Consider the following 27,622-nt stretch of genomic DNA (forward strand, 5'->3'; position numbering starts at 1 on the left):
TATGCACTATCTCCAGGGATAGGTTGGAAATCAGAATATATGATTCATTCTTAGAGAAAACTTTACACGCGTCACTTTAACATAATTGCATAGCAATCCAGTAATTATGTAAGATTCAGTAGGAGGCAAGATATTGAAGATGTACTACTATTTCAGTTACATGATTCTATACATCTAAAACGGGTCACATGACTCCGTAACTGTTGTTAGAGAATATCTCTCGCTGTTCTGTAAAGGTATGCAATTTCTACTGCATTCCAATAAAGAGAAATTTACCATACAGAAGGATCCAATGAAGAAACTAATCCGGCTGAGTTCCAATAAATAGATCCTTCAAAGGATCTGTCCTAATACAACTGCCGTATATTGGTACAGAGAAATCATATAAATTGTACTTAGTCAGATTTATTTTGTTTCATGACAGAGAAACCAAATACTTTTCGCTATTTTGGCACATATATTTATTCTTATATACTTGTGCAGTTTCGAATGATCCAACATATCTGCAGTCATCAAACTTGAAGACATGTTGTTTAAGTCCTTATTTGCACCGCCTCTCTTTCTTTGTCTGCGTGCCTCTTTCCTCCAGTAATAATAATGAACAACTTTTTCCGGATCAGGTATTACACTGTTACAAATGTATGCTGAAGCTACTCCTTACGACAAGGAAAAAGAGGATGAATGCTTTCTATCTTCACCAGTTTTGTAGCATGTTCCAAATTGTTGGCTCTTTCTTATTTGAGGATTCATCATTTTTTTGTAATTTAGAAGCTGACCTGAAAGCTTGATAAGGTTAAGCTTGACAAATACTTTAGAATACTTTTCCTTTCATCTTTATTTTTCTTCATAACTCATTTCAGTTTCTATACGTACAAAACGTCTTACATCATTGTAAGTTAGTACGGTTGCCAACGCATAAACACATACAAAACCGGATAAATTTTTTCTATCATGATAATTATTGGATTTCTTTTAGCCCTTTTACATTTCAATTAGTTCTTGTAAATCATCTTTATTTCATATAGAAGTCGTTGTAGTCACATATCATCTTCTATTTCCTATTATCCATAGTAGGTAGCTATATAATTTTGGCAGTCCACACAACCAAAAAATATATATAATTTGATCCAAATTAGTAAAAATATATATTTTTCTATGCAAATTAGTAGAATAAAATAAGATTCAAGAATTAAGCATCTTGAACAATATAATTGCACCGTAAAGCAGTTTATACTTTTTTCCCTGGCTACACTCGAAGAGAAGACTATACTACATGCCTATATTATTGCATTAATAAATAATTGCTGATTTTATTTAAATGAGAATATTTTCTTGCTATTACTCTATGCAGCAACATAACCACTATTGTGTCTCGCTTTTGAAAATACAATTTGAGCGACATCAAACATTGTGTATCCATTTGATATATAATTTTAAAAATGTTTATTTTTTTATATTATGTGAATTCACCTGTTTTACGATCGAGACGTGCGTTGCACATGCATGCTTACTAGTTAGCAGAAAACGACGCATGGCATATTCTGTGAAGTACTCCTCTGTAGAGAGAAATCATGTCATTAATCCATTTCCTTGAGAGTGAAGAGGCCATGGAAAGCAGTCGCCTATGCTATAAAAAAATGTTATATCATTTAGGGGAGAATTATAGAAAAGTCTGATGGTATGTCTCTCATGTCAGTTATAGAAGAAAATGCAAAACTTTGACATTATGGATTATTCAGGGATTTACTTCACACTAATTACTCGCAATAAAAAATGATAATTAATCTAGTTGGAAAATATATGACGAAGAGATGCCATTTTTTTACATATTCAGATGTAGTCCAAAGCCTACCATAACCATGGGCATGGGATCAAAAGACCACATGATTTAATGCAACAACAACAACAACAACAACAACAACAACAACAACAACAACAAAAACAACAAAGCCTTTAGTCCCAAACAAGTCGGGGTAGGTTAGAGGTGAAACCCATAAGATCTCGCAACCAACTCATGACTCTGACACGTGGATTGCAAGCTTCCACGCACCCCTGTCCATAGCTAGCTCTTTGGTGATACTCCAATCCTTCAAGTCTCTCTTAATAGACTCCTCCCATGTCAAATTCGGTCTACCCCGCCCTCTCTTGACATTCTCCGCACGCTTTAGCCGCCGCCTATGCACTGGAGCTTATGGAGGCCTACGCTGAATATGCCCAAACCATCTCAGATGATGTTGGACAAGCTTCTCTTCAATTGGAGCTACCCCAACTCTATCTCGTATATCATCATTCCGGACTCGATCCTTTCTCGTGTGGCCACACATCCATCTCAACATACGCATCTCCGCCACACCTAACTGTTGAACATGTTGTCTTTTAGTCGGCCAACACTCAGCACCATACAACATTGCAGGTCGAACCGCCGTCCTGTAGAACTTGCCTTTTAACTTTTGTGGCACTCTCTTGTCATAGAGAATGCCAGAAGCTTGGCGCCACTTCATTCATCCGGCTTTGATTTGATGATTCACATCTTTGTTAATACCCCCATCATCCTGCAGCATTGACCCTAAATACCGAAAGGTGTCCTTCTGGGGTACCACCTGGCCATCAAGGCTAACCTCCTCTTCCTCACACCTAGTAGTACTGAAACTGCACATCATGTACTCGGTTTTAGTTCTACTAAGCCTAAACCCTTTCGATTCCAAGGTTTATCTCCATAACTCTAACTTCCTATTAACCCCCGTCCGACTATCGTCAACTAGCACCATATCATCCGCAAAGAGCATACACCATGGGATATCTCCTTGTATATCCCTTGTGACCTCATCCATCACCAATGCAAAAGGATAAGGGCTCAAAGCTGACCCCTGATGCAGTCCTATCTTAATCGGGAAGTCATCAGTGTCGACATCACTTGTTCGAACACTTGTCACAACATTATCGTACACGTCCTTGATGAGGGTAATGTACTTTGCTGGGACTTTGTGTTTCTCCAAAGCCCACCACTTGACATTCCGCGGTATCTTATCATAGGCCTTCTCCAAGTCAATGAACACCATATGCAAGTCCTTCTTTTGCTCCCTATATCTCTCCATAAGTTATCGTACCAAAAAAATGGCTTCCCTGGTTGACCTCCCAGCCATGAAACCAAACTGATTTTTGGTCACGCTTGTCATTCTTCTTAAGCGGTGCTCAATGACTCTCTCTCATAGCTTCATTGTATGGCTCATCAGCTTAATTCCACGGTAATTAGTACAACTCTGAACATCTCCCTTGTTCTTGAAGATTGATACTGATATACTTCGTCTCAATTCTTCAGGCAAACAAATAAATTTACGAGAAATCTATCTTCCCTGGGGCTTGGGCCTATTTCGCATCCGCCCTTATCTAGAATGGAAGACAGATAACCTCTTATGTGTGAAGGGATAGACACTTAGAAAAAATGCGAGGAGATATATTTGTACCTAACGAAGATAATCTTCCATCTATCTATTCCAACTCAACAAAAAACGATATAACTGTCATCTTCTCTAAAGTACTCATCTCTAGAGAGAAATCACTGCACTAGTCCATTTCCTTGACAGTGAAGGAACTATGCAATAAAGTGCGCTAGAGGACTTTCCCGACAAAAAAGAGAGAGGACAGTTTCCTCTCTATTACAACTACAACTTAACAAACCAAAACATTTCTCCGGGTAGGTAGGAAGGCATAGGGCTCTGGGCGAAGACGGAGGTCAATGCCTACAATGATGACACTCTTAGACCAAAAGTGTTGTTCCAAGCTTGAGCTCATGTGAGCTCGGGTGAACAGTAAAAAAAGCAATTCCGAATTTTCTTTGTGTGAAACATTGACAAAGTTTTTTCATAGATTGCAAAATTCATTAGGATATGACATCCGTGGAAAGTGTGAAAAAAAACAAAATCATGCTCCAAAAATGTGTTTGGAAATAAGATTTTGGAGCATTGATTTTGTTTTTTCTACCACGATTTTTAAGAATGTCATATGGTCCACGATTTTGTCAATATTTCACACAAAAAAAATTCAGTTTTTTAAAAATGTGTTTGGAAATAAGATTTTGGAGCATTGATTTTGTTTTTTCTACCACGATTTTTAAGAATGTCATATGGTCCACGATTTTGTCAATATTTCACACAAAAAAAATTCAGTTTTTTAAAAATGTGTTTGGAAATAAGATTTTGGAGCATTGATTTTGTTTTTTCTACCACGATTTTTAAGAATGTCATATGGTCCACGATTTTGTCAATATTTCACACAAAAAAAATTCAGTTTTTTAATTCTTTTTTTTATTATTTTACCGTTCACCTGGGCTCAGGATTAGAACAGTCGCATCCATCTTAGATGTTCTTCTTGGTCGAATAGTAATTCCTCTACATGGATGCTGGTGTGGCTGAGCTCTTCCCCAAGGTTAGGTGAGGTAGTCGTATGTAGTTCTAGACGAAAGCTTAAGTCGTTGAAAAGGGTCAACGGCGCAAGAGGACACCTTGGATCAACGAGCCATTGTTTTTTCTCTCCTTAGTGTTTAAATCATCAATATATATATCCTTTGGTTTTTCCCATCTTGATGAAATGGAAAAGAACACCTGCTTTGTCGTAAAAAAAGTTCAAATAAATTTGAATCGGAGAGAGTAACATTTTTTTGAAGTGAAAAATGGCCACGGCAGTTTATCCTTCAAATCAAGCACGTAACACCAGACAAAAAAAACACGAGCACGTAACACCAGACAAAAAAAACACGAGCACGTAACACCAGACAAAAAAAACACGACTCCGCTGGGGATCGAACCCAGAATCTCTGGTTTCGTAGACCAGCGCCTTATCCATTGGGCCACGGAGTCCTCGACGAATGGTCTCTCCTAGACTCCATTAACCGGAGAGAGTAACGCTCAGACTGCGGTCGAACAGTCCGAGCTGCCCAGGTAAGAAATCATGTCACACCTGCACTGCGGTTGAACAGTCTGAGCTGCAGAAGTAAGAATCACACTGCGCCAATTTTTCGGTCCGCTATTTGGTGCGTGCCCGGCCCGGCTGTGCTTGTGTGGTGCGCAGCGCTCGGCATGGCGCCCATCACGCACCAAATACCATCATTTTCAGGCTACCTCAAATGCATCCCGCTTCCATTCCATCTCAAAAAATGTGTTCCACTTCCAAAAGAAGGAAGAAGAAAGAAAGAAAGAGGAAAGCCACACTTATTCCCCTCGGACTGTTCCAAAGGTCCGCAGGACAAGGACAGGAACGCTCCAAATCAACGGTTAACCATCTTCTCACAAAATGTTATCCGACGATGATATGACTGTCCAATGTATTCAGGGCATCTCCAACACAGCGTCCTTTAAATCGGACTCACTATTCATCCACGGACACTTCTGGATGTGTCCAGAGACATAAATATAAAAGCCGGTCATTGAACCGTGTGCATCAAATCCGGATAGCAGGGGATGAGCTATGTGAATCTAGAGGACAAAGCACATGGATTATGAGGACATGTGGTTCAACTAACAGTGGACCAAGTGAAATCCCGCGACCGTTGTATGATGTCCGGACTCCTATAAAGCTTCCCAAGTTTATTTTTCATTTGGCAAAATTTGAACGCGTGGAATGAACCACGGAAGTTTGAGGTCCCTTATTGGATGGCAAAAAGTGTCCGAACCACATGGTCTGGAACTTTACGGACGTTACAGTCGGACCTAACAAATCCGGCCTCCTAAACAGTCACGGAACACATTCATGGGCATGCACTGACCGGTCACTCTTCAAATGTCCGTGTCCACAACAGGATACCTCAATAGTATATCCTTAAATCCATACAATATCACGCAACGTAAACTAAACTCACATACTACATATCGATCACATACATGGCATACAACTACTTCATCATACATGCCATCAGACTTTCAGAGATTGTCATGTTCTAAATACTAGAGCTATGGAGAAAGTTCAGCCAAGGCCGCCCTTGCCCCTGTCGTTTCCGTCTTTGTTGCGGAAGTAGCGGTCGAAGATGCAAAATGGATTGAGCCGAATCTGCTCACCGTCGGAGCTGTCTTGATCCATCACTAGCTTCCTCCTCCTCTTTGGGGGGCAGTCCAAGCGCCATTTGCGCCAACACAATAGATTTGCATCGAAGTGACTCTAATCGTGGAGCTGGGGTTTTCTCTCTCGACCAGCGGAAACCCATCTGGACGGCCAACTCCTTGTCCTCGCATGAGTGAGGTCCCATTTGACAGATCAAGAGATCTCAGAGTTGGATTCGTTGACTGTCATATTAGAGAAGGCTGGCCAAGAGCTTGGGAACGAAGTGGAGTTGCTAGGGTTTGGTTCTGGATGCGGATGGGACTGGTATATGTGGGTTAGGGTGGCCTTGTGTGTGACGGATCTGACGTGGTGGACGCGTCTAGACCTCTCCACATCTATTGACGTGGTGGACGCGTCTAGACCTCTTTTTTTTGGGGGGGGGGGGGGGGACGGGGGCAGTCCAAGCGCCATTTGCACCGACGCAATGGATTTGCATCGAAGTGACTCTGACCGCCGAGCTGGGGTTTCCTCCGGAGACCGGCGGAAACCCATCTGGACGGCCAACTCCTCGTCCTCGCATAAGATGAGGTCCCATTCGACGGATCAAGAGATCTCGGTGTCGGATCCGCTGCCTGTCATGTCAGAAAAGGCTGGCCAAGAGCTTGGGAATGGAGTGGAGTTTCTAGGGTTTGGTCCTGGATGCGGATGACACGGATATATGTGGGTCAGGGGGACTTGTGTGTGTCGGATCTGACGTGGAGGACGTGTCCGGGCCTCTTCATATCCGCCTTAGATATGGTCTGAATATGAAGGATGTCGGTCAGCTCGGACGGGCCAATACGAGGGATGCGGCTGATTCACGATTTCTTGACCGGTCACTGATCAGGCCATCCACCCGAACCATAGGGTGGTGTTTGAGGAATGCTTTCACCTAATATACCTTTTCTTGAACTGAAGTACCTAGTAGTCCACTGGATTATGAAAGACCATTGAGCTAATCCGCGGCACATGCAACATCGCCAAGTTGCCCATATTAGTGGCAGAAGAACATCGCCAAATGCATGAATGAAGTGTGAGCATAAAGAAGGAAGGCAAGGATCCAGCGAATCAGGCGGTGCATCCATCGGGGGTTGGCTTCTGGTCCAGTTCGAGTCCAAAGCCGCCGATTCCGAGGACCGGCACTAGCCCCCGGCGCCAAGGAGATCCGACAAGGACGCCGAGCGCCGCTGCCGCTCCGCCATCCAACCGCGCGAAAAAATCTCGGCTTCCCGTCGAGAAAAATCCAAGCCAATTCTCCCACGGGTCCTGCCACTGCCGCAGCGCTGCTCTGCTCCTCTTCTTCCTCGCCCCCTTTCCGAGCGAGAGAGGGGACAAGCGCTCCGTACATATACCTCGACTCACTGCCTGAAGCTGCTCGCCTGCTCCTGCTCTGCTCCGGTTCGCCAAGAAATACAGGAGAAGGGAGGGGAGGAGACTTGTCTTGTCACTTCTCCAGTGGTTCTTACTATCGGCGCGCTGGGTTGATCGAGCGGAGAACAGTGGTGGTGGTGGTGCTCAGCCGAGAGGTCAGGTCAGTGGTCAGGAGTTGGGAGCAGTGGACTGATTGTCTATCTCCCCCTCTCGTTCTCCGTTCCTTTTTGGAAGTGAAGCGATCCTCCTCCCCGTGGGTCTGCTGCCCGGAGGCTGGAGCTAGAAGAAGAAGCAGGGTAGCCTGCCTTGCTCGTTCCCCTTTCTGCTTCCTTCCAGGTCTGCTTTGCCGCTCATCTTCCAGGTTTGTTTTCCATGGATGGCTTCTCTTTCCTTTCGGGGATTGATGGATGGCTTTCCACGCCCAAGCTTCTTGCTTCGGCTCTCTTGGATGAATGGATAATGGAGTGTTGATCTTCCTTGCAGTCCCGGCGGCCGTGGCGGCATGGACGGCAATGGGAGATCGGCGGCGAGTCACAAGAAGCCTCTCGTGTAAGGACTTCTTTTCTTTTCTTCTTGAGAAATTTCCCCCCCTTTTTCGTTCGTTCGTTCGGGCATCCATCGATTGAGTCATGGGCCATGGCATCCGCAGCGCGGACAACGACCTGGTGGAGCTGCTGTGGCACAACGGGGGCGTCGTCGCGCAGCCGCAGACGCACCCGAGGCCGGCGCCCAGCGGCCTCGCCGGCGGTGGCGGGGAGACGGCCGCGTGGTTCGCGGACGACGTCGACGCGCTGGGGAACGACGTGTACGCGCAGCTCTGGAACAGCATTGCGGTGGGCGCCGCCCCGGACGTCGCGTGCGCGGCGCTCCCGGGGCCCAGCTCCCACCCTCCCCCGCCGCCGCCGCCGCCGCCGATGCCGAGCGGCATCGCCTCCAGCTGGACCGGCGGCGACATCGGCTCCACCTTCTGCGGCAGCAGCCTGGTCCCGGAGGTGCCGGCGGGGGGCAGGGAGGAAGCCAGCGCCGCACCGCCGTCGGAGGGGACGCGCGGGGCCAGCACGCGCGACGGCGGCGCCGGCACCTCGTCGTCCGGCGGGTCCGGGAGCAACTTCGGGGGCTCCGGCCTGCCGAGCGAGAGCGGCGGCCATGCCCACAAGAGGAAGGGCAGGGGCAAAGACGACTCTGATAGCCGCAGCGAGGTGTGTTCCTTGGTCCTGTTTGTCCCTATATTGCTCAGTTGCAATTTTTTCACCTGTACAAATTTTGCTTGAGCTCAAACTGAATAATGGAATTCAAGAGGAAATTGCAGGATGTGGAGTGTGAGGCCACTGAAGAGACCAAATCGTCGAGGCGGCACGGGTCGAAGCGGAGGAGCAGGGCAGCTGAAGTTCATAACCAGTCAGAGAGGGTGAGATCAGAGTCAGATGCTACTTGTGTTGCAATCTTACAGTTGAGCAAGGTGGCTTGTTTCTTATGGTGTATGTAATTTGTGCTGATGATGCAGAGACGAAGGGACCGGATCAACGAAAAGATGCGGTCACTGCAAGAACTCATACCCCACTGCAACAAGGTAAGAAATGAGTAGTATCACGCATCTTTTCTGATCAGGTGCAAGTCCCTGGAAGGCCTGGATTCATTCATTTCTGTTGGTGAATGGCGACATCTCTAATTATCACTTACATATGTTTCTTTCCTTTCCAATGTTTATTATTGAATTTCAGGCTGACAAAGCATCAATATTAGATGAGGCGATCGAGTACTTAAAGTCCCTCCAAATGCAAGTTCAGGTTAGGAGTTTACTGTTTCCTCTACCTGAACCCACAGACCTAACCCCAAATGGCATCATTTTTTGTTGAGAGAGAAATACGGCATCAGTTATTGGTTCCTAATTGAGACTGAAATCTACCTCAGATTATGTGGATGACCACCGGGATGGCGCCAATGATGTTTCCTGGTTCTCACCAGTTCATGCCGCCGATGGCCGTGGGCATGAATTCGGCATGCATGCCTGCGGCACAGGGTCTAAATCAGATGGCAAGAGTGCCATACATGAACCATTCTTTGTCAAATCACATCCCTATGAGCCCATCTCCAGCAATGAACCCTATGTACATTGCAAACCAGATGCAAAACATTCAGCTGAGGGAAGCAAGTAACCATTTCCTTCACCTAGATGGCGGGCAAGCAACGGCACCTCAGGTATAAACTGACCATAGTACCACTTCTCCTATGTTCTTAATTTTGGTGCAAGGGACTTCTCAGCCCTCTTTCATTGTTCACCTAGCTTTGGTTTCAATTCTTTGCAGGTAGCAGGACCATATGCTTATACACCACAAGTAGCACCGAAAAGCCAGATACCGGAAGTGCCGGATTGTACTGCTGTGCCAATTTCTGGGCCCGGACAACCACCTGCACCTGATGGAATTTAGAGTGACCTTGAACTAGTAAGAAGTTGTACTGATCCACACATGTTTCTTATTCAATGGCATCTGTGATGTCTAGATAACTTGAGCTGCATATCAGCACATCGGCACTGATCATTCTTTGACTGCTTATTAAGCTCTTGTGGTAGCCACCCTACATAAAAGAAAACTCACCGATTTATGCGTATCATTATTCATCTTGTATATGGAACCAGAGCTGTATACCGTTTCACATTTTATTAAAAAAAGAATAGTCTGGATGAGCAGTATGCAAAGCAATCCTCTTTTAGCTTAACCTTTCTCATGAAAGCTGACCAGTTGTTTTCATCTGATCTGTCATATAATCGACTATACGTTGGTGCCAATCTTTCTAGTTTTGACATCTTTGAACACTGTCGATAAATTTTTACAGTTGCGCGTCCATTTCATCATCAGTGAAGACGTGGATAACTTGAGAACTCAGAACCACTTGGTTTAACCATCCCTTTCTTGACATTTACAGGGTATGGACTGTGTCGCCGACCTGCACATGGGCCATCTTTCTGGAATTTTCTGAAAATACTAACATGATGAGAAGATAGTACCCATATTGCTGTTATATGTCTCGATCAATATGCGTCCGACATAAACACTAGAAGTATTTGTAAATGCTGATAACACTGTTCCCTCCCATTTATGTCGGAAAAGTATATCATCAGTACACGTCTAACTCCAATTCCCTCTGTGCATACTACTCACAACTTTCTATACAAAAATGTACTAACCATGATAGTATTAGGTTTGCACCCATTTGAAAATATACTTCTATGGCAAGCTTTACCTTTAATTTTTGTTTTATTGGTATTATCGTCTCCGAGACGTCTGGTTTATTCAAGAGAAGGGAAAAGAAAAGGTTTCAAGTTCTTGTTGTCAAATGGCCAACATCCAACCAACCAGATCCAGTGGGGGAGGAACAGAAGGGGTCAAAACAGTTATGTCCTACAGAAGCTTATTGGATATCAAAACCTTGCTCTTCTTTAAAGCCAAGGTACTACAGACCAATCAAGATTGCCTACCACACTGGCCTCTTACCTATGTTGCATCTCTCTTTAACACCATCACTTCCTTTTTGTGGGAAGATTTGGTCTGCAGGCGAAGAACGAACTTGCCGGGGCCGCCACGGAGCTGTCCGCTTCGCCGTGCCCGCCTGCGAGCGTGTGCGCACAGTCACTCCGGCGTTATGCTTATCGGCAAAGCTCCCTCGGCGAGCATCCTCGCTCCTGTGGCTCACATTCTGGGAGGGAAGTTCTGTGGTGATACAAGAGTTTGCGGTTTCTCTCCTGCTTTTGCCTGGAGTCCACGGCACCCAGCCCAGCCCAAGCCAAGTGCAGGCTGCTGTTGTTACATGGTCCTCCTGGCAACTACCAGATTCAGATGCTGCTCACCGGGGCCTGCCCGGTGCAACTGGCCGTGGGATCGTATCGTATCCCCTGAGCTTTCCTGTCTACCGCAACTGGTAAGATGCCGGATTCCCCTGGAACTTGCTGCTCACCTGTTGCAATCTCGGCGCTTTTCTTCTGGATGAAAATGACGCCCTTCGACGCGTGTTTGAGCCAAATAATTTTGTCTCTCCTTGTGCTGTGCTGTGCCGTTGTTTTCCTGGATTTTGTACAGTTTGTCAGTTGCATGCGTCGTGGTAGAAGGGTTTCTGCCTGTGTCTCGAAGTGTGGCTATGTGTTGGATGAACAAGTAGCAAAAATAGATTTTGCAAAAAAAAGGAGGATAGAAATAAAAATTGGCTTCGCCCGGGTTCGAACCGGAGACCTTCAGTGTGTTAGACTGACGTGATAACCAACTACACCACGAAACCTTGAGTGGTATGCTTCAATCATAAACGAATATATTTGTCCAGCATTCATGGAAGAAAGGGTCCGTACAGCTACAGGTTGGGCAAATTGGCACAAATTTCGGATAGGAGAGGGCGGGCACCTTTCATTTTTCTTTTGCATCGAAACTTTGTGGAGCTTTATTAGTATTTCCTCCGTTTCAAAATAGATGACTCAACTTTGTACTAAAGCTAGTGCAAAGTTGAGTCATCTATTTTAGAACGGAAGGAGTACAGAGTTAACAGACGATTACAGTCAATCAGCCTAGCTGTCCACAAGGAACTCCGGGCTCTTGTCTAGCCAGCTACCCCACAAAACAAAACAAAAATCTGGCCAGCTCTCAGTCACAGTGAGTGTGCAAGCAAGCTTCGCACACACATGTGCGGATTTATTGACAATCCTACTAACATGCTTGTTTGGAAAACTGAAAGATCTCTCCCTTGTTTCCTCAAGGATGCGTGAACGCAGCGACTGAAAGAGAAACGTCGTGCGGAAACAATCTATCATCCTTGATGACATGCGAGAAACAGCTTCTACCTTCTGTACTCGCTTGGTTGGACCATCGATAAGATCAGGGATATATCTTGGGTTACAAAAAATACCCCCTCTGTCCTACAATATAAGGTACTCCTAAATTGATATGCTCATAAATTGGCTGTAGTAACATCTTATGTTATGGGACGGAGGGAGTGCATATTATGCCTATATATACGGATAGAGGAATTACACATTTCATCTTGCAACTTGACAGACAGACGGAGGACGCGCACGGTTCAGTAGAGGGGCAGAACGCAGAAGCTACTCTGTTCTAGACTAATTTCTTCATATCTCAACATTCTTGTAGGGATGCGTATTATGGCGCTTCCTCTGAGCTCGAATGAGAGCAAGCTTAAGACGGGAACTTGTACTATCCGCTAGCTTCAGGTTCAGATATGCACGCCCTGATATTCTACAGAGATGAAAAAAAAAGACATGCGCTGTTCGCACCGTCGCCTGCCTCCGATTTCACAGCTCAATTCAGTCTCTGCAGTATATATAAACCATACAGACAAGAGGAGGGACTTGCTAGTTGTCACTGCAAGAATGTGCATGTCCCATGTTTCTCCACAATTCGTCAGTCAGTCCTGAGCTTCCCAAGCCAAATGAATCCACCCGTTGCCGGCACATGACACTAGCCAGGCCAACGGAACGGAAAACAACACGAAAAACCATCACCCTGAGGCCCTTCTCCCCACTACAAGAAGATCACACGCGAATCATTTGATGACGAGCTTCACAGACGGCGGGAGCCTGGAGCGGAGGGTCTCCCTGGCGGCCTCCCTCGCGCGGTCCCTCGCAGGCTTGTCGCCGACGTCTTCCTCCCTGACCCACCTGCCCAGCCCTTTGCAGAGATGGTGGTGCGGGTCGATCTGGAGATACGTCCTCCTCGACCGGGCGCCCGCGTGCACCAGGCACACCAAGAGCTCGACCAGCGGGGCCTGGGCGGCGAAACCGCCCACGGTGATGAAACGGAGCCTCTTGAGAGAGATGCCCTCGGGCCAGCTGACCTGGATGTCGTCCCGATAATGGTGGTCTCCGCTGCGTGCCTGCATACAAGGAAGGCCCAAGGACAGTGAGTCCATGATGTAGTGATGTGAGATTCAAAGACCCAAATATTCCAAGGCTCTTCTGGTACTCACTACCATTCACTAGCATAAGCATCGGTATATTATAGGTATGTGTAGGAAATTGTGACGCACAAGCTAGTATGAAGCTCACTTCAAATTTGACGAATTACATGGCTTCGAATTAAATGCTTGATACCATCTTAAGTAAATTGTGCCATGGTTTTATAATTCTAGATGACTTCATTTCAGGACTTGGAAACAGAACAAGGGTTGTTTATACAGACCTCAAGAACGTTATGATATACATAAGAGGAGAATGTAAAACTAATGATAAATGCTAGTATTTGATCCGTCGGCCCAAGTATGTTGCATGGAGTAGTTTCATTTATCGTATCCTAGAAGGCAAATAGTGTAACATAGAGAGGACTAAGATAATTCATTCTTTTATCTGTATGTAAAAAGGAAAATTACATTCTATTTTTTTATCTGAAGAAGAACAACAAGGAGAGCATTTAGGACATACTTCTAGCCGGAGTCTTTTAAGACAAGGAGTTGCCTTGACGAGATAAGCTACTCCACGAACATTATTCCAAGATGGCAAAATAAATAGGTTGATGAACTGTAATGCTGGGAATTTGATCGCGTAAAGTGTATAACTGGGCTTCTGCAGAAGAGCAAATGAAGCAGTTATGGAAATTCATTATCACTACAACAGTTAGAAACTGCTAACTGAGTGACTACATAACACTTGAAGATAGGGGAACAAAACACATAGATCTGAACTAACCTCCGATGGCCAAAGAAATGTCAAGGTGATTTTTCTGATCCTTTTCATGGCTTCTACACCGTCCGAAAGATAACTATTTCGGTTCTTGAAATTATTTGCCAAAAACCTCATACTGGGGGTACTAGCATAATTGATGTGTACCTCATGCCCATCATACTCGAAGATGAGTAGGCAGGTGGCGTGAATCTCAACACTCACCAGCTTTTTGCAACGAAATATATCCAAACATATCAGCACTTCATGGGAAATCCTTACATTAACAAGATCGTCACATCGTGCCAGTCTCAAATGGCGGAGAATAGGGCAGCAAGAGCAAATGTTCTGGACGCCGGCGTCGGTTATTGTGGCACGTACTAGATAAAGGCATACAAGGGAGGAAAAGGCACTGGAATCCAGCGGTGGCGTGAATATGCAATTCGTCAGGTCTAGCTTCCGCATCGAGGATCTTTGTCGCCCATCGCCAAAGCAATGCAAAGGGAAGTTATAACGATTTGCAGTCACCAAATGCTCCGGACAAGATGTCATGTCTTTACACAAGCTAAGTTTCACATCTTGTGCACCCGCCTCTGACGCAAACTGGACCCATTTGTCAAGGTGGGCAGCATGAGTGGAGTTCAAATCAAAACGAACCTCGAACACTCGAACACCAGTTCCATCATGGTGCAGCAACAGGTCATTTACCCTTTCAATGAATACCTCTGACCTTGGCCTCCTAGAGTCAGTGGAAGTGGTGCAATCTGAATTACCTCCAGCGAGAATATTGTCATCAAGAATAATAAAAGATCCTTTCCCCGATCTTGTGGAAGCAGTACTTGTCACTCTAGAATCGATCGAAAGCGACGCAAACATGTTTTCCAAAACATCATCCGATAAAGCGTTAGTCAAATTTCCAGCACTTTCTTGGCATGATTTTCTCTTCCTTTCCTTGGAACGATCTCCTGAAAGAAATATAAGATAGATTTATCGTTGCTAACATCAAAGGAATAGACAGCCTAATAATACTATAATACAAGTATCATATTTGTGACTCGAAATAAGAGAGGTAGGAGTTGGATTTCCTGCACCAAGCATCAATTGGGCATAAGCCTAGATATGGGAAATTTGACCAGCAGAGGCAACCTTTGCACACCATATAATGATGGCACAAGATACGATTATGTAGTACTTTCTAAGAAACAATTCATTTGATATTAAACGGCTATAAATAAATGGGATCACGGACAAATGGAAGTAGCGGTGCAACCTGAATTTTCTTGAGCGAGGACGCTGTCGATGGACAGCGACGCAAACATGTCGTCGAGATCTTCATGTGCCGATCCGCTGCTGCTTACGACCTTTCCAGTGTGACCTTGGGGTAATCTCCTCTTCTTATCCTCGCGACAATCTGCTGGAAATCAGAGCAATTAATCCACATTGGTTCAGTTGAGAACCATGAATGTGATTTTCAGTTCAGGCCTAAGCACACCAAATTCAACTAGTAGTTACATCTTGGAAGCGTTGTAGTGCTATATTATACTGACAAGTGACATCCCATGAGACCGAATGCGCGAAATTACCTCAACCATCATCTATTCGAACGAGGGGACTGCCTTAATCTCACACCGGCGGACAACCCTAGGCCCCAACTAGGGTAAGCAAAACGTGTTTGGGTGGGCTATTCGATTCACAAGTTAGCAATTAATTAATAATCCTACCGTGCTAAAAATAGAGTTGCGATCGAGTCGAGGGCACTGATCGGCCGATCGAGAGGGAGAGGAGACCTGGTTGTAGGTTTGCCGGCGTCCACGGTGATGCGCGGCTCATGCCGCCGGCGAGGGTCGACCGACCAGGGATCGGCGGTTCCTAGGGGGTGGAGGAGGAGGAGGGTTTGGACTTCGGAGAGACCACGATACGAACGCAGGGGCGGGGGAGTCGAGGCGGCACACACACCGACACCGACACCGGCACCGGCACCGGCCGGAAATCGCACTGGGCAGGGGAGGGAATTGCCGGTAGATTTTCCGTCGAGTTCGTTGGCCGGGGGGCGGGGTAGGGGCCGGGGGATATATGGGGGAAGGCAAGTTGTACTCAACTCACCAGTCCCGCGGTCCGACTCTTTGTCCCGCTCGGTGTGCCTCTGTGCCGTCGATCCCGGCCCCTACTCCCCATCCAACGGCCCAAACACTTTTTGTAGAATACATATCAGCTTCTGAAATTACGCGTAACTGCGAGTAAGGCTGCCCATAATGGGAGTATTATAGATAGTATCATGCATGTCTACTAAGCAATTTTGATGAGGTGGCATAAAAATAAATGAAAAAAGAGATGCTTCGGAGTATCATATCATATTAAATGATGTGCTGCTTTGTGTCATGCATGACAATAAATGTAGTCATGTATGATACCAACATATAATACTATGCATTACGGGTGTGATATCATACACCAGTATCATATGCATGATACTAGTATATGATACTCCCCATTACAACCAGCCTAAGCCAAGCTGCAATTTTCGGGGAAAGCATGAACCGACGCGTAACTGCGAGTAAGCCAAGCTGCTTCCTGCCTTCCTTTATTAATTACTGCATACTTCTCTACTTGTTTTATGGGCAGTGAATTCTGCATCAACCTTTATTGTCAGTCCGTTCTTCTTCTTTTTCTTTTGAGGATAGTCCGTGCTTCTTTCTATTGTATGTACTGACATTTTGCTGCTATGGATTTTATTTCACTTAGTACTACTATTAACCTGTCCTCGTTCATTGCTGATACTAGATAACACCCCGCGCGTTGCTGCGGAATGTGTGCATCAATTAAATTGGTTAACGGTTGAAAGCTAATAGGAAATATTATCATATTATAGTAAATATACTGCATTCTCTACAAATAATAACTTGCATTTGGACACAAAAATAATGTTTGGTAGGAAACTACCGGAATTCTCAACAACACAAAATGGGAGGTGATACAATGCATTCATGGATGTATATTTGCAAACATACACCACACTCATCAGGTTTATTGTACCTCCAAGTCCAACACACCAATTCAGTAAAGGCTTGTGTGTGTGCAGAAAGGTTCAGGAAGAAAATACAACCGAAAAAATTCTAAGGTGATAATTACTAAGAAAACACAACACATATGTAGAGAACATACCTATATATGAGACTGACAGCTGCATCTCAAAATTTCTTTTATAAGTTCTGAGATACATATACATCGAGGTATAACATAGTTGAAGGTGCAGATTTGTACAGATACATTAAAAAACATTTATTTACTTCTCTGATATTTTGCCTCGTAATTTTAAAAGAAAAAGATGCAAGTATCCGGTTTGATTTCTACCGATACAATACATTGTGCAAGCGTATAAATATTCATGCAAATAGCAACTGAGTAGACCATACCAACTCTATGTCTGGTCAACTTCGATATCTGCAATTAATATCCAGTCAGAAAACAAATACTGCATCTAAGCATAACCAATTTTGATTCTTCATACTTCCTTCTAACATCGAGTGAATCCAAACATTTGTTGATTCTTGATTTAATATAAAAAATAAGCTTATCGAAGGAGGTACGAATGACAGGAACACCATCCCCTAAAAGTGAAATACTTATCCCCTCCAACAAAAAACTAAAATACATCACTGAGTTGTGAGGTCGGAGAAGGTATATGTAACATGTGAAAAAGATAGACCTGTCACATAAGACTGAAGTGTTCCTGTCATTTCCACCAAACCTGGAAAGAAGAATAAATTGTATGGGCAAAACCTTTCTACAACGAAATGGATTCAGAATCCAAAAGATACTTCATTGTTGCCGTCCACAGTTGGTACAGATAATGAATTCCATTGAGTCTATGACAGCATAAAACGGTTCTGACCCAACAGGGTAAGTCGATGTCGGGCACCATGGCACAAGAGGAGATGGTTGCCGAGACGTGCGGCAGGGAAGAGTGGCGCAGCTACATCACACCGCAGATATGCATCTGCGCCATATTGTCCACGTCCTAGTAAAGATCTAGAAAAACACAATTTATTAATATGTCCATATCAAGAAGATTCACCGTATTATCCAACATGAATCAGTGGCCGTAAGATTGCTCCTAAAGGACTGAAAACTACGTTGCGCGGATACTTCAGAAAGCGCGCGTATCCAGCCGGATACTGCCCCGATACGTTTCCCGTATGTATCCCTTGATTTTTTTTTAATTTTAAAAAAAGAAAATAATGTTTGATATTCCTAGGATACTTCTGTGATACTTTTTGGATACCCGAAACCCCTCGTTTGACGTGAAATCCCCTCAATAGTAAAGGCACACCTTTTGAAGATACCTAACATGATTGTGAGTTCATGCCAAAACATGACTGTCAATGTTCTTGTTCAATTGAAAGGCGATCAAGAGAAAGCCAATGCATTGATTGGAACAACAAACCCAGAAAAATCCCACTGCCAATTAATGAAAGTTGACCTAGTGTAAGAAAACAAAGGGAATAATCCTATTGAGGCATGTTTTGACCTAGAAGCTCTATTTTGTTTTCAATCTTTTTCATAATTAATATATGTAATACCTGTATATAAATGTATCCCCGTATCTATGTTTTCAGAAAATTGGCGTATCGGGCGTATCCCTATATCGCGTATCCGGTACATATCCAAGTATCCGTGCAACGTAGACTGAAAACACATTAAGTTGATACCTGTCGACATGCACATGACAAAGAAAGTGAAAACTATGTAAATTTGGGGACTAAGGATGAGATAACCATAGCCTGGTCTTCGTGGTTAGTGTTGTCAATGAGCTCCTTGTGACCGAGCTTGGCAGCGACGGGCCATGGACGGAGCTTCATTCGATGACTTGCAGACTTGCATTCGCTTTGCATAATAGTAAGATCTCAAATCCCCGTTTCGTAGATCTGAAGGATGCAGGAGACGAAGAAGGGGATGAAGAGGGTCAGAGGAGAAGCCAGGGAGATTTGTAGAGGCAAGGACACGCGCTGGTTCCATTGGTGGGGAGAGGATGGGACATGGTCATTTGGTTAAATCTAAATGCTTTCTTCCACATTTGCTGGGTAGTGTGCACTGGAGGCTGCATTCTGACCGGGAAATCCCGTCGATCGTGGCGGATAAAACTAAATAAGTGCATGCGCCAGTCATGGGCTACCAGTACGTGCGTGGGCCATGAACGACCAAACTTACCAGGTATCTCTTGCACAACGGTTTTCTTTTTTGAGTAAATGTAAACCAGGCGGCCATGACGATTAGCGATGAGTTTGAAAGCACCGGGAAAGGTGAAAATTTTCCTGTGGAGATGTCTGCATGATGCAATTCCCTGCCGTTGCGTGCTAGCTAATAGGCACATATCACAGTCCGCTCAGTGCCCAATTTGCTCACGATTTGCAGAAGATATAGCACATCTCTTATTTAAATGTGATAGAGCACAGGAGATTTGGAGGGGGCTCGGACTGCATGAAACAATAGCCAAAGTAGCAATACCGGGTCGATCGGGCGCTGAAATCATTGAGATATTCCTGTGCGATCCAGAACACAACACTAAATATATGGACCAGGTGGTCTTGCCTGAATTGATTGCGGTGGCATCATGGTATTTGTGGTGGCAGAGGAGAAGCATAACTCGGCAGGAACCAGTGCAATCTCCAACGCGGACGAGCCAGGCGATTCAAGCTCTGTCTTTGAACTTCGTACGGGCTGCATGCAAACCAACGATGATCCCGCGTCTTATTCACTGAAAAAAACCACTACTGAATCAGTTGGCCCTCAATGTCGACGCTGCGTTTTCAGAGGATACTAACTCGGGGGCATGCGGCGCCATTATCCGGGACAGGGGGGGGGGGGCTTATTTGTTGCGGCATCTACGGCAAAACTTGAACATGTCGCGGACGTGGTATCGGCGGAAGCTGCAGCTCTGGTTGAAGGCTTAAAATTGGCTAATACAGTTAGGAGCAACTCCTTGTTGGTGCAAACGGATAGTCTGATTTTAGTGGAGGCTCTCCAACAAAACTCTGGGCACTCGATGGTGGCAGGCCCAATTCTTGAAGAATGCCGTTTACTGATAGTTAATTTTGGAAAGGTCGTTATTGAGCATTGTAACCGCGAATCAAATATGGTGGCTCATGTGCTAGCGCAGAATGGAATTGTTGATCCACCAAACTTGTGGTTGGACTCACCTCCAGGTTTTATTTCTAATTATTTAGCGGACGATATAAGTGTTGTTTAATTTTAATAAAGCTAGCCATGATGGCCTTTCCCTCAAAAAAAACAACGATTAGCGATGATTAACCTGTGGGGTCAACAGCGGAAGGGTGTGGTATGCATGTGCATGTTTTTGGTAACGGAATCCATGCAGGATGGTAGATGCTGATGTGGGTATGCTCATGTTAAGATAATTAGGTTAGTGGAGATGAATCTTTTAGGTATATAGGATTTATTTTAAATTTATTTATTTTTGATCCGAACCAGCGGGAGCTCTACTTTTGCATTATAGAAGGGGAGAAAAAAATGTTACAATTACAAAGACTGAATGAAAAGAGGGAAACTATACATGAAAACAGGGATCAGTCACAAGGAAGGGGCCTCGTTGAAAAGGATTTTGAAAAACCCTTCTATTCCTCTCGTTCCACAAATTCCAGGCAACATAACCAGTGATGGTTATGTCCAAGCTAAGGCCATCTTTTGGGGGTGCCCATATTGATCCGAGACCACCACTACCGAACCGAAGTAGCAGCGAGAGCGATGCTAGCCAGACGTTGATGAGAGATCATCAGCTGAGACCAAAGTTCCTTCGCAAACGGACACTGAAGTAGACCGTGGCCCGCGGTGTCCCACCGGGAGATTCGTTCCAATTTTGATTGTGTGCATCTTGCTATGTAGTAATGCAGATGCTGGGTATTCGCTCATTTGCAGTTATATAAGCTTGATTTAAGTTTCAAAGAAAATATCATTAATCAGGAAAAAGAACAATTCGAGTCGTGCTTCTCTGTTTTCAGTACAGTGCCACATTGCCAACTGCGTTGAGCGTGCTTGCGCCATGCACTGTTCCATGTTCATGGTTGCCTTTGTTGATGATGAACAGTTTGAGGCCCACATCGAGCTCATTTGTGAACAGTCTCTTCAGGTATCAAGATGGACGAAGGGGGACAACAAGCCAGTGGGAAAGGAGGCAGCTTGATTGTTCTTGGACCATGCATCGTTCTACGTCAATATCTTTCTGTTGACGTCGAAGAGCCCGTGACGTGCGTTGAGCTCTTCCTACGGGTGCTGATGAATCAGCTCGTCAATATCTTTATGTCCCCTATTTTTGTTTGATGTTGAGGATCATTTGGATTAGGTTTACCCCCAAAAAAGGTAGCTTTTTTCGGGGAAGTTGTTTTAGGGAAGTAATTTCCAAAGCAATAAAAAACTGCAATGTACACAAATAATATGTTTCATTATTATTAGTCGCCTAATAATTATTCACATCTTGGTTGACACTGATGATCGTTGATCTGGCTATGAGATCCGTGCAAAAACTTCATATTTTTATGAATTATTAGAAAAACCAAAAAATCACTAGATGGATGAATTATTACATCCTGGTAAACATTATTTTACATATTTATGACATATGAAATCGATCGAGAATTAGTGAATTCTCAGTCAACTAATATGAATGCATTGTTTTTGAATTTGTATGAATACATTTGTAAAATCAATCAAGAATATCTGAGACATAGCTCCCTATTTTCCATAACATTTACATTATGTTTCCCACCAACCACAAAAAGTTGCTTACATCAATCAAAAAGGAAGTTCCCATGCCTCTTTTTTGCTGAAAATTTCAGATCTATTCATCTTCAATCATGACAGTATAACGAACACCGAAATAATAAAAAACACATCCAGATCCATAGACCACCTAGCGAGGACTACAAAGGATGTTCCTATGCTGCACATGTAAAAAACATGTAGTCGTCATGCACAAATGAAAGTAATAACTATCACAGATATTAAAGAATTGCCCATTCCAAAATGAGAGAAAAAGGTTCAAATCTATACCTAGTAATAAAAGGAGGTGTTCTAGAAAAGCTAATAAAGAGAGTTGATATTCTTGTCTGTCATAATATTTTGTAGAAAATCCCTACTGTTTCTGATAATCAAAACGCTATCCAGTTTTAAGTCAGATTTTCACTTATGCAGAAACTCCCCTATATTTCTGGTAATCAACCTGCAACTAGTTTTAAGTCGGATTTTTTGCTTTTTCAGAAAACCCTTGATATTTGGGTTAATCAACCCAACATTACATATCAAATGCTTTAAAATATATTTATATCTTTGAAACCCTAAGTCCAAATTTAACATGTTATATATGAAATTTGATTAGAAAAATATGTAAAATCTGAATATGATATTATTTTACCTGTTAGTCATTAAAAAGACTATTTAGGGTGCAACCTTAATCAGTCCATCTTTCTTTCACATGCCGATCTCAAATCAATATTCAAAGAATGCACCCACGGTTTCATACTGAAATCTATAAAAAAGACTTATATTTAGGAACGGAGGGAGTATCAAGGATTCACATCCATAATAGTTTAACATGATAAGATAGTACTAACTTGTATTATCATGATATGATCGACTTGCATATCATGGCTAGTTTTATATCCAGAAGGCTCGGATATCATCAAAGAGCGGATCAGCGTGACGCAGCAACTCGAAGCATCGAACCCGGCGGCGCTTGGCAGTAGTCAGTTGTCCATTCTTGTCATACTTGAGGGTGAATGTTATGAGCTGGAGCAGATGGCGACGAGGTAGGTTCTCCTCATTCACCTTCTCCTTGTAAGGGTCGCTCTCGTCGACGTCGACGTCATCTTCCTGGTAAGGGTCGCCCTCGTCGTCGTGGTCGTCGCCTTTTTACCATACACAATAGAGAAGCACTGCAGGATGCAGAACTTGCTCCTGCCTCCCATGTAGACGAGGTCTGCACCAAGGTGCTCCTCGCCGGGGTCCCCGCACAACATCTTCTCCTTGCTGAGCCGCCACAGGGGCGCCATCTCACTGCCAGCATCGTCGGCTTCGACGGGCGGCACGTCGGAGGAGCAGAGGTGGCCGAGGGTGTCCTTGTCCCCGGAGAGGCCGACCCAGGCATCGAGCGCGGGGTCAAAGAGGGCCTGGCCTTTGAACGGCAGCTTCCACCTGCCGTGCTGCTTCCACACGGCGACGCCGTCCTCGGCGCCGGTGTCGAGGGTGAAGGTAGCGGGGGCGCCTTTGTTGACGGTGCTGACGAAGAGCGTCTGGCCGTCGGGGTGCGCCGCGTGGCAGGTGACGTCGACGCGCCGGAACGGCGGCTTGTCGGCCAGCTTGTCCCACGACCACGCGAAGCTGCTGCGCTCCGGCGGGGGAGGGTAGAGGAGCTTGGTCGAGGACCCGGCGTCCACGGAGACCACGTTGCGGCCGACCGGCATGTAGATCGGGGTGTGCGGGCACGTCCGGCTGTGGGGGCGAGGGCCGAGGGTGAGGCTCCGCGAGTGCACGTCAAAGACGGGGACGGCGTGCTCCGGCCAGCCGCAGTCCGTGATCAGGATCTTGGTGCCGCTGGCGACGAAGAACTCGCCCGTCTGAGCAGGCAGGCGGATGAGGGCCTCCGGCAGGAGCGACCACGCGGCGCCCACCGTCTCGATCTCCCCGTCCTCGTGCCGCGCCGCGTCGTCGTCGGACTCGTAGTCCGATGACAGGTCCATCTTTCGGATGGCGTACCCGTCCCCGTCGTCGACCACGAAGTAAAGGTGGCTTTGCTGGCGCTGACGCTTGGCCTTCCGGCCGACGCCCAGCACGTCGGAGTGGCGCTTCGACGACATCGATCGTCCCTGGTGTTTCTCCTCTTCGCTCCCTTGTTTTCCTACCGAATACTACTCAGATCCGATTCGTTCCTTCTGTTATTATGCCTTCTCTTATCCTTGTATAAAACGATCCGCATGAAATTGGAATCCAATCCAGATTGAAACTGCCATCCAGCAAACACGATCCATCATTGTCTGTCTAGGACACATCTAGATGTGACATAGTTATATCACATCTAAGCTGATTTTCACTCTGTTTGTGGTCTATTTTTTTTGTCCTAGTTTTTTTTGTTTCTTGTTGATGCATTATATACTTGTGAGAGGTTAGATGTGACATTCTTAAAAAACATCTAGATGTGAATTAGACAAACTGCATTAAATAGATCCATATCGATCGGCCAAATCACGATGGTAACTTCGCCAACGGACATGAAAGGCCCCTCCCTACCCGTCGTCCCCGACTACGTCATCATGGACATCCTCGCGCGGTTGCCGGCCAAGTTCGCGGGCTGGTGCCGGTGCCTCTCCCGCGGCTGGGCCACCACGCTCTCCTCAGACGACTTCGCCGATCGCCACCACCGCCTCGCCAACCACCGCCACAGCCCTAGGGTGTTCTTCTTGCATCACTCGTGCCGCGACGGACCGCTGAATCGCTGATGCACGTCTGGTCGCAGCAGGACAACCCTAACGGTGCACCATCCACCTTGCTTTCTCCAAAAGCTGCCAATGCCAAAAGGCCCTTACGAGTCGCCACACCTGAGTGCCATGGCCTCGCCGTCTTTCAAACACTCGGCACACGCATCAACTATCTGTGCAACCCGTCAACTGGTCAGATGGCGACACTCCCAGAGCCCCAGAACAAGTCATGGTACCGGGACAATTTTTCCAGTGGACACTATGTAAGTCTAGGGCTTGGCTATGACGCACATACGAAGATACATACAGTTGTGCGGATCCACTATCAGGGCCTGGGATGTGATCATGAGGGTCTCCCATGGTCCGTGGAATGCGATCTCTATGTTGTCAATTCGATTGGGCGCTGGCGGCCGATCCATGAGAGGCCGCCGGCTTGGGTAAAACCTGATCGGCCAAGTGTCTTTGCACAAGGACACATATATTGGTTAGCCGAACAGAAAATCGACATCATACCTACTGAGATGGTCATTTTATCATTCTCTCTCGCTGACCATACGTTTGGGACTCTGCCACCGCCACTTGGTATGGACAAGGACATACAACACCAGTTGACAAAGCTCGACCAACACTTATGCTTCATTTCCCATAATCGTTTGAGCTCGTGTTACGAAATTTGGCTGCTTCCCGAACATGGTGCACACATGTGGAATTTGTATTGTCGAATGGACATGAAAAAGGTGTCACTGGATTTGACCAACCCGTTTTTGAAATGGATATACCCACTGGCCACTATCAGCAATGGTAGTCACATCCTCCTCGCACGACCCTGCTTGTTGGCCCATGTGAACAACTACTCCCGATTGTGTGCATACAACCTAGCAACCGGTGACGTTGAGGACATCTTTAGTGAAAGCAGCATGGTCTGCGACGGCATCATATGCTCGATGGATGCCACACTGTATGACGAAAGCATCATCTCGCCTAGGTGACGTGGCCTGGTTGCGACCTATGACAGACTAGGTAGGTCTCTTGAGTTGATGGTATAGGGAGGTAGCTGGTTTTGCTTGTAAAGTAATGGAGCGTGTATGTAATGGGGCCATTACTCGCTTCGTTAGGCCTTGTTCGGTTACACCCCTCTACAAGAGGATTGGAGCTTATGGAAGGTCCAATACAGATGTAAAACTAGATGGAAGCGTTGAACTCTTTGCTTGGGCGCGGTTGTATATATATGATGGGTGCCGTGGCTTACAAGAATAGATCGAGAGGAGATAGATCACGTTCGGTACAGGAGGTTTGAGGAGATAGATCAGAAGAAGAGATAAGAAGAGATACAAGTTAAACACCTTTCCTTTCCCTATACAACATCTTCTAACACTCCCCCTCAATCTAAACCTCAAGGAACTTTTGCAAGGTTAAGATTGTACTTGAACTCGTCCAATCTCCTCATGGTGAGAGGTTTTGTGAAGCCATCAGCAAGTTGATCTCCACTAGGTACAAACCGAATATCAAGGAGCTTTCGAGCTACCCTTTCTCTGACAAAGTGGAAATCAACTTCAATATGTTTAGTGCGTGCATGAAAAACAGGATTGGCTGAAAGATAGGTTGCACCAATATTATCACACCATAATCTTGCAGCTTGTGGAGCCTTGATTCCAAGTTCATAAAGCAAAGTCTGTATCCACATTACTTCAGCTGTAGCATTTGCCAAGGCTTTATATTCAGCCTCTGTACTTGATCGTGAGACAGTAGCCTGTTTTCTTGCACTCCAGGATATAAGATTAGTTCCCAGAAACACAGCAAAACAACCTGTGGATCTTCTATCATCAGCACACCCAGCCCAGTCTGCATCAGAGTAAGCAGTAACAAGCAGAGATGAAGATTTGGTAATTTGAAGTCCAAGTCCTTCAGAAAACTTAAGATACCTTAAAATCCTTTTGACTGCAGTCCAGTGAGTTGTTCTAGGTGCATGTAAATACTGACATACCTTATTCACAGAATAAGAAATATCAGGACGTGTAAGAGTCAAATATTGCAAAGCACCCACAACACTTCTGTAATTAGTTGCATCCTCTGGTCCAAGAGCTTCTCCACTTTCAAGAGTAGGTTTCTCAGAAGTTGAAATTGGTGTGCTTACAGGCTTACAATGTTGCAGTCCTACTCTTCTGAGTATGTCAGTAGTATATTTTTCCTGAGTAAGAAGAATACCATCCTTAACCTGCTTGACCTCTATGCCAAGGAAATAGTAAAGATCTCCCAAATCCTTGAGAGCAAACTCTAATTTAAGATCTTTAAGCAAACAAGTGGTAGCATCTGGACTTGAACTTGCAACATGTGTAACGCCCTCGATGCAGCTATAGCTCCCACGTGTCGAGGCACGACTTAGAGACATAACCGCATTGAAAGCAATGTCGCAAGTCAGGCAATCATTACAACATCCCATGTAATATAATAAAAGGGGGAGATACATAGTTGGCTTACACTCGCCACGTCACATCAAAGTACATAAATAACATCCATCATACAAACACTCATGGCCCGACTACGGCGCCAAAAGAAAAGAACCCAACATGCGACAAGGCCCTGAATCGAACCCCAACTAGGCACCACTACTGATCATCGGGAAAGGAAACATAATAACGCTGAGAGTCCTCGTCGAACTCCCACTTGAGCTCGTACTCGTCACCTGGAGCGGAATCACCTGGACCTGCATCTGGAGTTATAGTATCTGTGAGCCACAGGGACTCAGCAATCTCGCACCCTCGCGATCAAGACTATTTAAGCTTATAGGAATGGATAAGGCAAATATATGTGGAGCTGCAGCAAGAAGCGACCAGCATATATGGTGGCTAACTTATCCGCAAAAGAGAGCGAGAAGAGGAGGCAAAGCACAGCGAGAATCTAGAGGAACAACCTGCGCAAACATAACTCCAACACCGGGTCCACTTCCCGGACTCCGCCGAGAAGAGGCCATCACGGTAACACACTCGGTTGATTCATTTTAATTAATTAAGGTTCAAGTTATCTACAACCGGACATTAAC

At 45.2% G+C, this 27,622-nt stretch overlaps 2 protein-coding genes and 2 non-coding genes across 8 annotated transcripts; 1 reads left to right on the plus strand and 3 right to left on the minus strand.

Annotated features, from left to right (window-relative positions):
- Window positions 1–4,783: 4,783 nt before the first annotated feature.
- TRNAR-ACG lies at window positions 4,784–4,856 on the minus strand. Its single transcript has one exon. It is a non-coding gene; the product is annotated as a tRNA-Arg (tRNA).
- A 2,263-nt stretch (window positions 4,857–7,119) lies between these two features.
- Window positions 7,120–11,668, plus strand: LOC125510822 (transcription factor PHYTOCHROME INTERACTING FACTOR-LIKE 13-like). Of its 5 annotated transcripts, none has more exons than XR_007284754.1 (10): window positions 7,120–7,804; window positions 7,927–7,992; window positions 8,093–8,642; window positions 8,741–8,851; window positions 8,948–9,013; window positions 9,165–9,230; window positions 9,355–9,642; window positions 9,750–9,887; window positions 10,369–10,893; window positions 10,985–11,668. XR_007284754.1 is itself a non-coding variant. In XM_048676087.1 (8 exons), exons 2-8 carry the CDS (start codon window positions 7,946–7,948, stop codon window positions 9,870–9,872), a joined length of 1,251 nt encoding a protein of 416 aa, XP_048532044.1. In that variant the 5' UTR covers window positions 7,120–7,804; window positions 7,927–7,945; the 3' UTR covers window positions 9,873–10,161. The 5 variants fall into 5 exon arrangements, 1 of the variants encoding a protein (XP_048532044.1); XR_007284755.1 differs by having other exon boundaries at window positions 10,998–11,668; XR_007284757.1 differs by having other exon boundaries at window positions 7,123–7,779.
- On the minus strand, window positions 11,642–11,715 carry TRNAV-AAC. The gene has a single exon. It is a non-coding gene; the product is annotated as a tRNA-Val (tRNA).
- LOC125510821 lies at window positions 11,682–16,158 on the minus strand. The gene is made up of 5 exons (XM_048676086.1): window positions 15,886–16,158; window positions 15,369–15,509; window positions 14,126–15,063; window positions 13,862–14,002; window positions 11,682–13,317 (listed from the first exon to the last, which is right to left on the minus strand). The coding sequence occupies exons 1-5, from the start codon at window positions 15,926–15,928 to the stop codon at window positions 12,988–12,990; spliced, it is 1,593 nt and encodes a 530-aa protein (XP_048532043.1). The 5' UTR covers window positions 15,929–16,158; the 3' UTR covers window positions 11,682–12,987.
- Between the last annotated feature and the right edge of the window lie 11,464 nt (window positions 16,159–27,622).

This window comes from Triticum urartu, chromosome 5 (genome assembly GCF_003073215.2).
Source record: "Triticum urartu cultivar G1812 chromosome 5, Tu2.1, whole genome shotgun sequence".
NCBI lineage: Eukaryota > Viridiplantae > Streptophyta > Magnoliopsida > Poales > Poaceae > Triticum > Triticum urartu.

Coding starts and splice junctions, on each gene's coding strand:
- LOC125510822 (XM_048676087.1), top strand. CDS start 7,946: ATGGACGGCAATGGGAGATCGGCGGCGAGTCACAAGAAGCCTCTCGT. Junction 8,643..8,740: donor ACTCTGATAGCCGCAGCGAG/GTGTGTTCCTTG, acceptor ATGGAATTCAAG/AGGAAATTGCAGGATGTGGA. Junction 9,231..9,354: donor CCCTCCAAATGCAAGTTCAG/GTTAGGAGTTTA, acceptor AATCTACCTCAG/ATTATGTGGATGACCACCGG.
- LOC125510821 (XM_048676086.1), bottom strand. CDS start 15,928: ATGAGCCGCGCATCACCGTGGACGCCGGCAAACCTACAACCAG. Junction 15,510..15,885: donor GCCGGCAAACCTACAACCAG/GTCTCCTCTCCC, acceptor GATTTCCAGCAG/ATTGTCGCGAGGATAAGAAG. Junction 15,064..15,368: donor CCTCGCTCAAGAAAATTCAG/GTTGCACCGCTA, acceptor TATTTCTTTCAG/GAGATCGTTCCAAGGAAAGG.